Here is a 16,670-nt window from a genome sequence, read left to right on the forward strand (position 1 = left end):
GGCGCTGTGTAGTTGAGCTCACTCAACACTCCAGAATCCAGAATCCAGGGAGGCCGACTACCGATCGGACTTCCAGTCAGAACTTTCTTCTGGCTTTCAGATGTAGTTTGGTTTGGAGGGACAGGCTCTGTGTTTCTGAGCGCATGGATGTTAGGAAGCAGGACACACAGGTGAGTGAGGGTGGTTCTGACCCGGTGGTCCCGGTCCAAGGACGGGGATCACAACAATCCGAGCCTGTCGGTGAGCGCCACTCTCAGTGGGCGTGACTTAACAGCCGCAAGCTTTGCTTTAGCCTCCTTCAACCACATGTGGGCTGGAGCCACGGAGGGGAAGGTCTCACGCCAGACACGTGGAGCGGTCTGTGCTCCTGCCGGGCACGACGTCACGTTCCTTGATGTTAACCACGAGGGCGATAGCGTCAACCCTTTCGGCATCGACTTTGCCATTTGGTGAAAGAGAAGCTTGAGGAACCTGGAGAGACTCGAGCTGCAGCAGCGAGAGCCGAGACTCTTTGTCTGTCCCAGCACAGACAGCAGAACTGGACACAACGTAGACAGAATTCCTTTATTCATGAAAAGTGTCACAAGATTAATGGTGGATAGAAGTCAATGCATAGATTTAGTTCTCATCAATGTTCAGAATCTTCTGATTCGCACGAACCCAGGGAACGACATTGTAGGAGGAATGTTAAAATCCAAGATGGAGGCAACAGTCCCCCTCAGCTGACACGCACCCCATGAAGGTGGCCGAGCGTGAGGCTTTGATTTGATGACGCAGCGGCCAGGATGACGTCAGAGGATGCCGCCATGTTTCTGCCCACCGGCTCGTGAGCAGAACCACGGCGGACCAGGACTCTCGGCCAGCATCAAGAGATCGACGAATCACAAGCCAACGGACTACACTGGTTTGCACTGATTGGTGGGCGATCAAAGGTTCCTGTAGGGGCTTTTCTCCTGGCGGCAGAGGAAGACAGTTCATGACACATCAGAACGCCACACAAAAGCACCACGTCCTGGATGAGGGATGCCGCCATTATTACAGCCTCATACTCCTGTTCATGAGAATCATTTGGCTGCGAGCCAGTGTCAATGTTAACGACGGCAAATATCATACAGGACCCCCTCAACTCTGACCACCTGGGGCGCCGTCCTACGTGCCGGGAGTTCAGCGAGGTGAAGACTGGCCAAGCGTCAGTATGCAACACAGGGCTCTGAGTGCACGGCCCGCTGGGCTCAGCACCAGCTGTGTGACCTTCTGAGTCCAGGGTTAGTGGTCAGGACCGTCTGGACAGGGCCGCGCCGCCTCTGAGGGGCCTGATCGCTACAGCTCACCTGGACATCCCCACCAACTCAAAGGTCCCGGGCGTAAGACACAACCCAGCAATTGGCACTATAAAATAGTTTGTTTACAATCAGGCTCGACATTCTAATGATTACAAACTGAGGTGATGCTTTAAATAACAGAGGCCGACAGTCACATGATTAAAATCTGGTTTAGTTCCTAGTTTAGATCCAACTTCTGCCTCGAGTGCAAAGAATTAATGGACTGGTTTATTAGAGCAGTGCGCCGGCAGTTAGGAGCCAAACTCCACCGTTTCCTCTGTGATGGGCTTGAACTCGTAGTTCCCTCTCCCGTCCATGTGTAGGTAGAACTGGAGCGCCAGAGCAGGAGAGAACGGAGACATGAGTCAGAGCAGCGCATGCACAATGACATCAGAGCAGGTTATGGACGAACACACGGGAAAACGTCACACAGACGCCTGTCCTCAGGGAGCGAAGAGACCCCCGCCTGACTGACACCGGAGCTCCTGGACTGAGATGGAGGACCAGCGGGAGCCGCTCCAACGCCGCTGACCACTAGCAGTCAGACCCGACTAATCGCACTGAAGTTAATCTGCATCATGATGCTTTCCGCATGATGCAGATCCATTTATAGGAACGGCCCTGACAAAGTCGAGCTAGCAGGCATCCAGACAGTTCCTGGAGAAGGTCTGTGTGCCAAACCTCCAGACGCCGCACAGGAAGCACCGCCTCCCGAAGATGTGGTCGCAGCTCACGATGAGGCAGCACCACGTTCCTCTTTCCAGAACGACAAATATTCAAGGGTTGATTAGAAAAGTGAACGAAGCCTGCGACGGATGAGAGGCCAGAACCTGACTCCTTGTTTGACGTGGTCACGTTGGCGGTGAGTCTGAGGGGACGTCCTCTGGGGGCAGGGGGGCGAAAAGAAACTCAAAGATGCGGACGCTTGGTGTCGGACTGCCTTGTTTGAGAACTCTATCACTCTCAGCTCCACCCTACAGCTACCGCTCCCTCTCAGACCTGGGACAGGACCACATCTAATGACGGAGGACATGCAGCTTTTACCTCGTGATGCTTCCACAGAGACTTTCTGTGAGACACTGTGAACAAGGTGATGCCCACCTGTGGACCAAAGAAAGCAGCAGCGGTTAGAAGACTCCAGGAGGAATGTGGGTGATCCGCACGCTTACAGTCAGCGGCCATCTTGAGTGTGAGCTGTGCGTCTGATCAGTGACTTGTTTCAGCAAGCAGAGATCCCCTCAAACACACCCCGTTGATCTGACAAACTGGAAGTGCAGGTCTCAGTCACACCAGCCCAGGCCTCGCCAAGGTAAGATCCTCCCAATGTGGCCAGATTTTCTTTTGACTTCTAAATCTTAGAGACGACTCCTCCAACTGGAGGGTCGACGTTTGGAAAACAGAACTGTCACAAAACAAGAACCATGACAACATCGAACAAACTGACATCCCTCTGGCAGGACTGGAGACCTGCACCACGAGCTGTTCTACCCTGCAGGACTACGCCTGTTCTACCCTGCAGGACTACGCCTGTTCTACCCTGCAGGACTACGCCTGTTCTACCCTGCAGGACTACGCCTGTTCTACCCTGCAGGACTACGCCTGTTCTACCCCGCAGGCCTACGCCTGCTCTACCCCGCAGGCCTACGCCTGTTCTACCCTGCAGGACTACGCCTGTTCTACCCCGCAGGCCTACGCCTGTTCTACCCCGCAGGCCTACGCCTGTTCTACCCTGCAGGCCCTGCAGTGCGTCTGCACCTCAGGACCTCAGGCTCCACTCTGCTGCCAGGACAGTTGTTTGAAAAAACAGTTCATATGCTTTTTCCTTATTTTTCAATGTTGAAATGAATAAATTTGTCCTTAATTTTCCTTCTTTTAGTTTAACATTTTAATAATTACACAACAAAGCAAAATGCAGATGTATAGATCTTTGGTCTTCAAAACTGAATAAAATAAGCAAATTAAATTCTTCCAGCTTTGCAGCTCTGTTCAGAATCACCATAGTTTGCCGTCGAACATGTTCGCTGGGCTAAAATCACTTTTCCTCTCTCAGACATTCGACAGGTCAGCTGAAAGGCTCATGACGGCGAGGGCGGGCAGCTGTCACATGGTGTCTGGTGTGTGCGACTCGTACCGTCCTGCAGTGGCTGTAGATGAAATCCTCCACATCCACACTCACTGCACTGGTGCACTCATCCAGGATGGCAAACTGGGGCTTGTGGTAGAAGAGTCGGGCCATCTACACACACACACACACACACACACACACACACACACACACACACACCTCAATGTTGTGTAATATATAAAATATAAGGAAACACTCCATGAATGTTCACTGCTATGCAGACGACACTCAGCTGAACTCATCAATGATCCACATGGAACAAACCAGCTGACTGAACTAGAGGCCTGTCTGAAGGACAGGAAACATGGAGGACCATCATTTCCTTTATGAAACTCTGATAAACTGAAGTTCTTGTGCTGGGCCCAAACACCTGAGGACCACCTGATCTGATGAGACAGGTACCCTGGATGGCACCACCCTGGCCCCCAGCACCACCGTAGGAACCTAGCAGTTCTCTTTGACCAGGATCCTTTCACTCCCACATTCACAAACCTCCAGGACGCCTTCTTCCATCTACGTAACATCGCTAAGATCAGACACATCCTGGCTCAAGAAGATGCAGAAAAACTAGTCCCTGCTTTTGTCACTTCCAGGCTGGATTACTGCACCTCCCTCCTACCAGGCTGGACTAATAAGTCCCTAAAGACTCTCCAGCTGGTCCAGAACGCTGCTGCCCGCGTGTTGACTAGAACTGGTAGCAGAGACCAGGTCTCTCCTGGACTGCTTCTCTGCATGGCTCCCTGTCAGATTCAGAACAGAATTTAAAATTCTTCTTCTAACATCAAAGTCCTCAACAGTCAGGCTCCTTCATCCCTGACAGAGCTCCTAGTCCCCTATGATCCAGCTAGAACCCTTCACTCCCAGGATGCAGGGTTCCTGCTGGTTCCTAGAGTTCTAACAGTAGAATGGAGCCAGAGCCTTCAGCTATCAGGCTCCTTCATCCCTGACAGAGCTCCTAGTCCCCTATGATCCAGCTAGAACCCTTCACTCCCAGGATGCAGGGTTCCTGCTGGTTCCTAGAGTTCTAACAGTAGAATGGACCCAGAGCCTTCAGCTATCAGGCTCCCCTCCTGTGGAACCGTCTCCCAGTTTCAGTCCAGGGCGCTGCTGGGAGGATGTGCTACTAGTACACCTACCTACCCAGGAAGGTAGAGGTAGGTGTACACCAGGTTCTCCACCTGCTCCACTAGGAGGGAGGTTCTACTCCTGCTCCACTAGGAGGGAGGTTCTACTCCTGCTCCACTAGGAGGGAGGTTCTACTCCTGCTCCACTAGGAGGGAGGTTCTACACCTGCTCCACTAGGAGGGAGGTTCTACACCTGCTCCACTAGGAGGGAGGTTCTACTCCTGCTCCACTAGGAGGGAGGTTCTACTCCTGCTCCACTAGGAGGGAGGTTCTACTCCTGCTCCACCAGGAGGGAGGTTCTACTCCTGCTCTACCAGGAGGGAGTTTCTACTCCTGCTCTACCAGGAGGGAGTTTCTACTCCTGCTCTACCAGGAGGGAGTTTCTACTCCTGCTCTACCAGGAGGGAGTTTCTCCACCTGCTCTACCAGGAGAAAGGTTCTCCACCTGCTCTACCAGGAGAAAGGTTCTCCACCTGCTCTACCAGGAGGGAGGTTCTCCACCTGCTCTACCAGGAGGGAGGTTCTCCACCTGCTCTACCAGGAGGGAGGTTCTCCACCTGCTCTACCAGTAGGGAGGTTAACTTGCAGTTACTTCTGAGCACCACCCAGGTAAAGTACTTGTACGTATGGGGTCAGTCCGCTCCCCCTTGTTCACCAACAGCTCTCATTAACCAACATCTGTGAGCCTATGAAGCCTGTAGATGAGCGCTTAGCGAGTGAGGGCTTACAGCCATGCGCTGCTTCTCTCCTCCACTGAGGACGTCCATCCAGTCCTGCACCGTGTCCCAGCTGCCCTCTCTGGTGAGGATGTGACCCAGCTGAACGTTGTCCAGGTAGTCCTTCAGCACCTGGATGGATAAAACACACGGTCACAACCGCTCCTCAAATGGTTTCCTCACATTAACCCTGACAATTCCAAAAGAAGGAAAACCACATCCTCAGCATTTCCTTCATCCTCATCTTCAAAGCCATCAAGAGATCAGAGCGATCCATCTACCCTGAAGCTGCAGCCTCCCAGGCTGACAGGCATCTCAGCCAAGACTCCTCTCAGGGGTTTGGAACCTGGCGCCCCCACGTGACCACGCAGTCACAGAGTCAACATATTTATGAGTTATGACTTTAGTTGGTTTGACTCAAACAAAAGATTCTTATGCCTGGATACACAAAGTGATAAACAATACAAAAACATTTTCCATCAATGTTTATGTCATAACTTTAATAAGCAGAAAGCAAGGATGATGTGACCCCCCCCACCCCAACACACACACACACACTGATGTCTCAAAGTGTGTGTTGTCCCACCTGATCAGAGATTCCTTTCCTCCTCTGGTCTTCGTGGGTGTCGGGGTAGATGACCTGGTCCCTCAGAGAGCCCAGAGTCATGTAGGGTCTCTGGACAAAGACAACGCAGCCTGTTAGCAGTGAGGTGTGCTTCCATCCCTCCGCTCAGGTTTGAGGAGCTCAGTGACGGACGCAGCCCGACACGCTCAGAGTCTCACAGTTTATCTAAACCTCCCGGCACCCAGCAAGAGTCTTCCACACAAATTTTGAAGACCACCGTTTTGTTAAAATGACCGAACGCATCTCAAGTGTAGGCAGGGCTGCAGAGGTTCCTACCTGGGGAACATAGAAGAGCTTCCCTCTCTCTGGTTTGGTCAGTTGTCCTCCAAACAGAGGCCACAGCTTCAACAAACACAGGCACGATTCATTTTTATACCAAGACTCAAGAAAATTCAACTACTAGAAATGAGCCGTTCTCACCTCTCCGAGAACTCGGAACAGGGAGCTCTTGCCACATCCATTTGGTCCACACACAAGAACGTTGGTGCCAGAGCTCACCTTCACAGGACACAAGGAGGCTGCTTCGTTTGGTCTCATCATCGTATAAAATCATGACGGTAATTTTAGGAACGTTTCATCTAATTTGTTCATTTCACATGGACCCTCAAAGACACGAAGCAATGCCAAAAAGTCTCCATGGCAGGTGCTGCACAGCAGCTGCACATCATGTGACGCGCCGCGACAGGAAAGCAATAGAAGTGACCTTCAATGAACAAGGGCTTTACCTCAAAAGAGAGTTCTCTGATGAGGACGTCTCCGTTCGGTGTCGCCAGCGGCGTATGGTCAAACCTGCAGAATCAACAAACACACTGTTAATCCGAGGTGAAAGATTGGAAAAACGACGCGCATGCCAGGATGACACACGTACTTGATGATGTTGTCGCGGTTGATGATCTGACCACTACCAGGCACCAGCGGGATCTTCTCTGCAGACTCTGAATGAGGGAGAGCTACAGTTTGAGCACCTCAACTGATCTCGGTTCCATACCGCATTGCCTCGTGCTGAGGAGTGGCTCGTACCTTTGTCCTGCTGAGAGACCATCGTACGCTCATATCTGCCTGAATTCAACTCCTTCAGGACTTTCATCAGTTCGGTGATGCGGGCTGTGAATCTGTGAGGAGAACAGACGCATTTGAACTCAACAAAGAACCTGCCTGTCTCACCTGGAGGGAGGCGCTCGCTGTGAGCGTGCAGGGATTTCAGTGAGAAATGCTGATCAGAGCTTGGGTTTAAAACAGAGCCACTGGTGTTTACAGAGGTCCAATAAACCCACACAGAGAGGAACATTTCTGCCAGCAGCACGGCTGGTGACCAGAGCCAGAGGCGGGATGCCACTGGCACTGAGACATGATGACACCCTGAGTCTCGGGTTAAAAGGGTCGGCGCGTCAAGGATGCATGGACATAAGGGACCGACTCTCCTTCAGTGGTCCTGTGACTTTATAGCGTGCAGCTTGTCACACACTGGACATGAAATCAGGGAGCTGCTGGAAGTCTGAAGGCCTCCCTCAAGTCTCACTTTGTGAGGAATGTGAAGGTGCGAAACACAAGTGACGCAACGACCGGACTCACCCTGAGAGTCGCGTCATCTCTCGACCAGCCAGGACAATCCTGCCGAGGGCCTGGGACATCCTCAGGAGCATCCTGCCGCTCTGGTAGTAGTCCTGCAGACACACAGATCCAACAACAGGAAGACATGTTTGTCAAACTGATGTGACAGGGGAGTGCGACGGCTGCCTACTTCAGCCCAGCGATCCCAGCATCAGTAAAGACCTCAGAGGCACCAACGCTCGTTTCCCTTCACAGATTTATTTCTATTTAAGTTTCAAATGCTTCTAAACGACTGAAATAGTGAAAGTAGAATCCTTGCAAAGCAGTGTGTGTGTGTGTGTGTGTGTGTGTTCTTGTACTTGCTACATAGTGAGGACTACAATACGTATTTAACCAACAGCGTGAGAACATTTTTGGAAAGTGAGGACATTTTAGCCGGTCCCCACTTCTTCAAAGGGCCTTTGAAGGTCAAGACTTGGTTTTAGGGTCAAGGTTAGAATCAGGTTCTGTTAGGGTTAGGGTCAAGGTTAGGATCAGGCAGTCAGTTGAGATGGTTCGGGTTAGGGGGAGGGGAGGGGGAATGTATTACATCAATGAAAGTCCTCACAAAGATAAAAGTACAAGGATGTGTGTGTGTGTGTGTGTGTGTGTGTGTGTGTGTGTGTGTGTGTGTGTCTGACCTCCAGCAGCTCAGAGTGTGTGCTGTGCAGGTGTCGCGGGTGGGACAGGTTCAGGAATGGCCGGCTGACCACCAGGTAGCCCACCACCGTGGCCACATCTGCAGGAGTGGCATGCGGACACACAAGAACTCGTGTTGGTTTGGGTGAAAAGGTCAAAGGTTGCAGAGAAAAACAACAAACCTTTTCTATCAACAAACAGTCTTTGGCATCGCTTGCTGCTGGCAGGGTTCCATCCTAAGTACTTACCCCCCTGAGTGTAGCTTGGAGGAGGGAAGTGCTCCCCGTAATTGGACGTGATGGAACATTGACAGGATGGTTTCATTGGTGAGTTTGCGACCTGTCATCAGCAACTAAAATTCTGGTGTTCTGACTTTTCCAAATATCAAATCTGTTCGCTCTTTATTTTGCTCCATAGTTTGAAGCAACTTGGCGTTTCTGAACAAGGCAAATCAAACCAGTGTTTGACCTGAATACTGTCGTTGACAGAGAATCACGTACACTTGGCAATGATGCTGTCCACAAATCCCATGGAAAAGCGGAAGAAGATAAAGTTGTGCAGGTGGTCGACCTGGAAGACCAAAGAGAAAAGTTCATACCGTGATTTGGAGGAGGAAATGGTAACGGAGAGCAAAAGGGTTCCAGAATGAACCGACCACTCGCACCTCCTTTCCTTTTCTAAAGAAAACAGAAAATGTTTGTGTCGTCTGTGCTCGCGTAGCCTCAGCTAACGGTGCACGTTGCTACCCACCAGTTTTTTAAATGTAGTGTGAATGGTCTGTTTCTCTCTCATGTTCCCGTTGTAGAAGGCGATTTCCTCACTACAGACACAGACAGACACGTGGCAGCGCAGTGAACAGCTGAGTCGGAGGACTTTTAGCACACAGCTGAACTGTGTTTACCTGTTAGTGATGAGGCGAGAGTTGACGAAGCGGTACTCGCCCTCGTAGCGCTGCTCTGACACAGTCATTTTGCCGATCGGCCTCCTCAGTCTGGTCAAGAACAGACCTGAGATCAGCAGGTATGACATCATGATGGCGGGGCCCTAGGAAGGTGAGGAAAGATGAGGTAACTTCCTGTTTCATACTCTATATTTGGAGTTGTAGCATGCGGGTTGAGCTGCTTACCTGAGCACCGATGGCACTCGTCAGCTTGAAGATGTAGAGACCGATGTCCAGCAGGGGCTGCAGGACAGACAGAACACCCACTGAAAGATGCAGGACGATGGGGGTGTTGGGTGCACGCTGTAATATTAATCATGACCCTGGCTACACTGGGTGTCCCAGGTGGTGACAAGCAGACAGGAAGACACAACGCCATCTCCTTCCCTGCACGTGTGATCGAGCACTTGTGTTGAGATGACGTTACGTCTGCTACAAGGTCAAACAGGCTCGTATGACAACGAAAATTAAAGTGACGAGATGTCAGAAGAACTAATACACGTGTGAATGGTCCCCAAAACAACCACTGCATCCTGAACTAAAGAAGTATGTTCCCGTTAGGTCCACGCTAGCAGTTACACTACAAAGGACATGAAGTCAAACGTGTCCCAGACCACCTCAGGAGGGGGTGAGAGAGACGGGATCACGATGAGCCCTAGAGGTCACTGGTACCACGCCTGTCCACGCGTGAGCCCACCACCTGAGACGTAGTCTAAACCCAAGCATAGACAGTTTTAGTGACCATCAGAGGACATGCTGTTTGACTTGATGGCAGACAGTCACCTTGCTGAGGTTGGAGTAGAGGTCCACCACACTGTTGCAGAATTTCTCCACATCCTGCGTCAGCAGCTGGTCTGCATTGGCAATCCGGTTGTCCAAGTTCCCCATTTTGTAGTAGGTGAACCCCCTTGAGCAACAAGCCAGAGTGAAGACTCAGAGAAGCCAGAGAACACATGTGTGGGTTGGGTCTGACTACACGTTGGTCTGGAGCTCCTAAAACTCTGCGGAGGAGGGAGGACTGGGTTGTACACTGGTACTGAAAGGGTAAGTGGTTCGGTTGGATTCCTGAGAGCCCACCTCGGTGAGAGAGTGAGACCTCACCCTGCAGCCAGCACAAACGGCCTCACAGTGGTTTCACGCAGGGTTACACTTTCGTGACGTGACGCAGGCCGGGCTCTCCAATATTTGTCATGGGGAGTTTAAGGTTTTCAAAAACCTGACGCCATCTCAAGCTGAAGAGTGAACAATGTTTGAGTAGCTAACATTAGCAGCTCGCATTTTTACAAGGGAAGTGTCATTAAAGGGAAAAGGGAGGTGCCAAACCCACACAACTGGTACCAGTACTGACACCAAGACAAAAGTGAACAGTACCAGTGCCTGCTGGGAGCTTGAGCTCGCTCCCAGCTGACCAAGCCTTTGGTACTTACTGCAGGTACTGGTCATACAGGTGCTTCGTGAGCCTCTCGCGGAACCGCAGCTTCAGCTCATTCAGACCCAACTTCAGGAAGTTGTTCACCAAGGCAATCTGGAACATCACACGCAACACACGTTCATGCACGCTGGCACGCTTCTGCCTCACTATGATCATGTGACAAGGTCTTAGCATTCCTATAGTCTCATGCAGTTTTGTTAACAGGAAGCATGCGAGAGGGAATGAAGTAACGAGCGAAGCAGACGGCTCGTGTGATTCCAGGATGCAGCACCGAGTTAAAGAGTCCGGCTGGTGATAATCGGGAATTCTCGCTGTCGACAAAACCAACAACGAATGGATAACAATCTCATCCTTTAGTTGGTCAAGAGATGTCGTTTTTTACACGATGCGAGGTGAAAAAACATATTGCAATACCTTCTGGGTTGAGTAGTTCCTTAACTGATGTAATTATGTAGACCGCCTTTTTCTGTTCTTAGTTGTGATGAATGAACTCATTCATTTAATCTACCCTGTGGTCTGAAATAATAACCATGATACTAATAACAACAACAATAATAACAATATAATAATATTGTTATTATTATATGCTCAGGATTCATCTGCAATAAACAGATCAGAACAAAATTTCAAGTACACTACTCCTAACATGCACACACACATACATGTGTGTGTATGTACGTGTATATATACATATACACATACACACACATACATATGTGTGTGTATGTACGTGTATATATACACGTACATACACACACATACATATGTGTGTGTATGTACGTGTATATATACACGTACATACACACACATACATATGTGTGTGTATGTGTATATATACATATACACATACACACACCCTAACGAGGTAACATTTGCTCTGAGTGCTGTCGCACGCTGCTGGTTGCTCCACCCAGTATCACCGGCCGCACCCTTCAACGGCGAAGCCCACGGCGGTTAATAGAAGGGAGATCATGCTGAGTGGTAGGAGACCCTGTTCTGCTGAGTGAGAGGGTTCACTGCAATCACCAGGAAATGTGTGACTGCACACAGGAGGACAGCAGTTTGCCGCTGTCTCCATTCAATAAAGTGAGACTGAGCTACTGAGGCGGTCAAGAAAATACCTAGCAGACACAGAACTGAGATCACACTTAAGTGTGAAAAGAAGAAAAAACAGACTTACAAGTGGCATGAATTTCATAAAGCTGAACAAGAAGGTCTTGAAATCTTTTGTTGAGCGACCAATAATTGCACTGCAAACCACAACATGCACAAAGATGAGCAAACATGGTCTGGAGGGTCAGGGGACAAATCCTGAGGGTTCATCAAACTTAGTTCTCTTCTACTGACTACAAAGCAAGAACTGCTGCTGCTGGAATCTGAATTCGAGTCAGAAGGATTTCATAGGTAGGAACCAGACCCCACAGCAGTTCTGACCCGCCGCACATCAACACAGGAGCACCATTCATTATGACTGGGCTGAGTCTCAGCGGGGGTCCCACAGGTCTGGGACTAATGTGGGCTCAAGTCCAAGGCAGGACTGGTGTCCTGCCTGAGCTGCTGGGAGCTGATTAGAATAAACCTGCTCGCTGCTTCAAAAAGGGCTCAAGGCTCCCTGCTGTGTTGGCACAGAGAGAGGCTGCCGAAGGGCGAGGGTCATTTCAGCTTCCATACTGACGATGTTGGTGGAGTCCGACTGGTGGACCCAACGGACGTGAAGGTTCCGGGTTCCGAATGGCGACGCGTTGTTTGGGAGTGCCCACTGGCCTCGTTCTCCTTCTGGTTCTGTCATAAGGAAGTGTTTCAAGCTCCACAAGTACCCTCAACACTGGAATCACTGTCCCAAAGCGGAATGGAGTTCGGTGTGTTGATGAAGCGGCGCGTCAGGGTCGGTTTGGGAGGGATGTGGACGGTCAGTGATGACAAAGCACAACACCATCACAAAGCCAGATGAAGACCACGGCATTAGTGCTTTAACAGGGTTTCCAGGTCTAGGAAGGGCGGATGGACAGTTACCCCCGGGATGACTGACATGTAGGAGTAAAAGTGCTGCTTGAACAGACTGACGTCTCTGCTTATTATACCGCTGCAGGGAGTCAGAACACAGGCATCAGTCCTGCTGCTCACAGCTACATGTCAAGGACACACACACACACACACACACTCTACATGGTATTCCTAACTTGGACACTTTAAACACATTTTGCTGACAGTAATTATTTACTTACTTCAACTCACATCAGAAAATGCAAACATGTCCCCTCTCAGTGGTTGTAACATTTCCACTGACACAGAGCCTGCATCAACACGCCGCGTTCTCACAGGAACAGCATTTATGATGGCTACAGTTTCTGTAGAGCAGAAATAAAACCTCCTGGAAATGTGACTGCTCTGCAGCCCAGACCACGGTTGCATGCCCGCAGGCACTCGCGGCTGTGCTGCTGGAGCACGGCCAACGCCGACAACACCAAACTGCAGCGCTGGGAACAAAGTCCTGAATCAAGTGAGAGATGTCGCCCCCCGCTGGCCCTTAGAAAGAATGCAGGTTTAAGTGGTGATGTCTCAGCTTCTTTTATCAGATCAGGACTCTTCACACACTCAGTAGTCCGGGGACTAAAGCCAGGAGATAATGACATTCTTACTGGGGGTGTTGGTGTTGTAACTGGGAACGTTGGGAGTTAGAGGTCCCAGGGAGCGCGTGGCCGAAAGGTCACAGCGAACCCGGATCATTTAAATAATTACTGAGTGTCAATGTGTGAAGAGAAAGCATTTCCCTCTGAAACCCCCAAACCAGAATCCTGACAGGGCAGCCAGTCGCCACGTGTGGGTCCTGATGGCAAATCTGATGACTCGTTGACGAGTCGGAGGCAGTTTGTGTTCCCGCGTCACGACTGGACAATAAACAGAGATCAAAACTTGGGTGTTTCTGGCAGGCTGGTAGGAACCCATCCAGGCCTTCTGAGCCACCGGGGCTGAAGGAGAAACAAGCTCTCTTCAGACTGGGACTCTGAATGTACCAGTCTGACTCACCTGATGTGTACTGGGAGGCGCTCGCCACTGGTGTTTGTGTAAGACTTCTAGACTGGACAACCCTTCATGTGGAGCTCTACACTGAATCATTTCCACTGGAACGCCTGATCTAAGCGGGAAGCCTGAGTCTGACCTTTCGATCATGGTTCCGTTCTGGATCATCCACACGTCACAGTAGGTCCGGGCCACCAACATGGCGGCAATGAGGAGAAGGTAGCCGGTCTGTGGGGAGACGATGAGCACAGAGGAGGGTTAGAGCCTGTAAAATGCTGCAGATCATTAAATTGTTTATCAACCCGTCCTTGACTCGGGACTGATAAGGCTGAACGGGCCCAGAGGACACGTGTGAACGTGACCTTGGCTTTTGGCACAGATGGATCTGTGTCAGAGGGCTCTGCGTCTGGACAGACGCCTGCTGACATCTGGACAGATGTCGCCTCACATCTAACTCACGGTTGCCGACCGCTGTTTGAGAGCTGCTGATCGGTCACTCTGAGGGCTGAATGCGGTGCTGCTGAGGAAGCAGGTGGCGACATACGAACTCTTAGAACCCAGGCTGTGCACCGTCTGGGTGTGATGACCAGCTGGCACACGCATGGGTCACACCAAGACCAGAGGAGCGATAGACTCCTCCCTCCGCAGAGGAAAGTGACAGCAGCTTCATCATCAAACCACACGTCCATCAGCCTGCACACTGACGTCGAATCGACCTCCGTGAGGAACGAGAGGTCAGATATCGAGTTTACACAGCTGAGCTCTACGTGGTCCTGGGGAGCGTCGCCGGACCGTCGGAGGGCCTTCACTGCCCCTAAACATCTGGACGACAGCTCCAAATGCAACACGCAGGGGAAGCAGAGCGGCAGGGTGTCGCACCTCCATGCAGAAGACCCGAGGAACCATGATACGAATGATCCGCAGGATCCGGAGGAAGAAGACTTTGTCCACTGCTGCTCGGTCCTTCCGGCCGTCTTTCTGCAGGACGACACACAGCACAGGTCAGCTGGGACACAGCTAGAGTCAACTAGTCAGGACGCATCTGGACATTAAAGCAGCGATCTGACATCAGTCAAGTAACGACCCTCATGACCCGACACTGAGACTGTCGTGTCATGAGGGTCGGCGCGGGTGGGGAGGCAGCAGAGCAGCGGTCTGCCTGGCGGCGGCTACGCTGGCAGCTGGGGACCTGCTTTCAACATCACTAGCAAGCAGCTCAGTTATCCGTCTGTTACATTTTCTTCCACGACAACAATGCTTAACGCAAGATGTCACACACAAAAGAATGTTTTTTCAGAGAAACATGCCGCTAACACTCGTGTCAGATCACGAATCACTGTCGGTCGGTACCAGGACTCAGTGCCAGGACTGATGGAGTCGGATCGCTGCATCCCTGACAGGAAGCACGACGGACGTACCTCCGTGTTCAGGACCAGATCTGACGCTCCTTTGGGGCTGCAAAGAAACAGATGATATCGATGAGCTCATTAAACCCTTCCAACTGTTCATCCAGGTCTTTCCTTCTGTTGAGTGAGAGTGAACGACACAAGCAAGCAATTCTGCTGGAGTCAAACCAGATTCTGTAAAAGAAGAGCAAAAACTGGTTTGAGCCCGGCAATAATGACGGATCACACTTGGCATGTCACTCTCTCTCTCTCTCTCTCTCACACGCAGGCGATGCATTCTGGGAGTCTGCTCTTCTTCTGTCTAGGATTCTTCTAGTCACCCTGGTGTGTGACAGGGTTTTAACCCTGCAGGGACTGGCTCCTGGACCTGAATGAGGTTTTGGTTCAACATGTCCAGGTCAAGAAGGAAGATTCAGCCCAGACCCCCAGCAGCACTTGACCCCTGACCCTCCACTCTTTCCTGCTGCTGCCTGGTCCACCGACTGCCCCATAGAAGCCCTTCAGTTCCGACTGATACATTTGCTCTCACTGGTGGGTCTCAAGGGGGGGCAGTCGGGCGGGGAGGTGCCTCACCGACACGGGGCCCCTGGTGTGGGTTCAGTGTTATCGGTCGTGTGTCTGGGAGGCATTGATCACCTTCTCCGTCTTTACACCAGCGATGAGTTTATCAGGGAATTCCTCATGTAATCACGCGACAGGTGGCTGAAAACCTGGCCCCTTCAAATGAATAGCTGACGTCACAGTCGGGACTTCACTCTCGCCCCGCCAGAAGATCCTCGTTACACCCCACGACCCCCACGGCGGACGAAACTGATCACACAAACGTCTGACACGAATGCGGAGGCGCCCTGGACGGGGCCCAGACCTCTGAGCCCCCCAGACAACCATCCGCAGGAGTCGTGCGCAGGCGAGGTTTTCCGGGTGAACACATTTGTGTGGAGTCACTGTTGAGGGTTCATGTCCGACAGACCGAGCGGGAAGCACGAACCACCAAGCTGCCCTCAGGACACGGGCGTGACTGCGGGAGCAGGTCGCTGTCACCTGTCAGACGCCGCGGCTAACTCGTTAGCATTCGGCGAAACTCGCACACAAGCCGCTGAACCCGGGCGGAAGCTCCCTTCCACCGCCCAACTCACCGGTCCTGCCTGCTCGCCCGTCTCCTCTTCTTCAGCAGATATAAAACGAGCAAAACCCCGCCTGCTATGGAGGAGTTCTTCGCTGTCACATATTTACTGATGGCCGCCATGTTTCTGACACGGCCGGTCGGGTCTGCGGCTCGGATCAGCGGCAGCCAGAGATGTTACCCGGGAGGAGATGGACCCTCCGGGGAAGGAGAGGGACGCTCCGGGGAAGGAGAGGGACGCTCCGGGGAGACAGAACCAAACTCCTCTCTTCAACTACGCTGATCTGCAGCGACTCTCAACGCGGATCTGTCCGATGGCGACGCCACCTGTGTAAGCCGGGGGATGTGACGGTGGAACCCTCTGACGGCCATCACCACCATTCCGCGAAAACTGCTAACGTCACCATCTTCAATGCGGGAATAACATCTCTGATTCACGCAGGCGGTGCATTCTGGGAGTCTGCTCTTCTTCTGTTTTGGCCCAAATCTTAGACGGTAGCAGCGCCCCTAGCGGAGCAGATGAATTCTTCCTTTTTCAACCAACAGTCTCCTAGAGTTGAGTTCCAAAAACCAAACATTAGTCTGGCCTTGCAACTCATAACCAAC

General features: G+C 51.5%; 2 protein-coding genes across 3 annotated transcripts in view; one reads left to right on the plus strand and one right to left on the minus strand.

The window, feature by feature from the left end:
• Nucleotides 1–543: 543 nt before the first annotated feature.
• On the minus strand, nt 544–16,488 carry abcd3a (ATP-binding cassette, sub-family D (ALD), member 3a). 2 transcript variants are annotated; one of them, XM_086191343.1, is made up of 23 exons: nt 16,078–16,488; nt 14,954–14,990; nt 14,415–14,513; nt 13,675–13,763; nt 12,528–12,597; nt 10,510–10,607; nt 9,866–9,989; nt 9,269–9,325; nt 9,044–9,186; nt 8,893–8,962; nt 8,643–8,712; nt 8,145–8,242; nt 7,486–7,577; nt 6,934–7,025; nt 6,782–6,848; nt 6,639–6,702; nt 6,334–6,411; nt 6,190–6,255; nt 5,875–5,964; nt 5,301–5,420; nt 3,454–3,558; nt 2,367–2,423; nt 544–1,651 (listed from the first exon to the last, which is right to left on the minus strand). In XM_086191343.1, exons 1-23 carry the CDS (start codon nt 16,185–16,187, stop codon nt 1,574–1,576), a joined length of 1,974 nt encoding a protein of 657 aa, XP_086047469.1. In that variant the 5' UTR covers nt 16,188–16,488; the 3' UTR covers nt 544–1,573. The 2 variants fall into 2 exon arrangements, with proteins under 2 accessions (XP_086047469.1, XP_086047468.1); XM_086191342.1 differs by lacking the exon at nt 12,528–12,597 and adding an exon at nt 11,695–11,764 and having other exon boundaries at nt 545–1,651; nt 16,078–16,487.
• The window catches only part of LOC147242095 (glycogen debranching enzyme-like), a 37,080-nt gene continuing 36,665 nt past the window's right edge, over nt 16,256–16,670 (plus strand). The window contains exon 1 of the mRNA XM_086191401.1: nt 16,256–16,395. Within this exon, the coding sequence (XP_086047527.1) occupies nt 16,256–16,395 (140 nt within the window). The remainder of the gene's footprint in view (nt 16,396–16,670) is intronic.

This window comes from Aulostomus chinensis, chromosome 21 (genome assembly GCF_037954235.1).
Source record: "Aulostomus chinensis isolate RoL2024-O1b breed Wild chromosome 21, RoL_Achi_v1.0, whole genome shotgun sequence".
Classification (NCBI taxonomy): domain Eukaryota; kingdom Metazoa; phylum Chordata; class Actinopteri; order Syngnathiformes; family Aulostomidae; genus Aulostomus; species Aulostomus chinensis.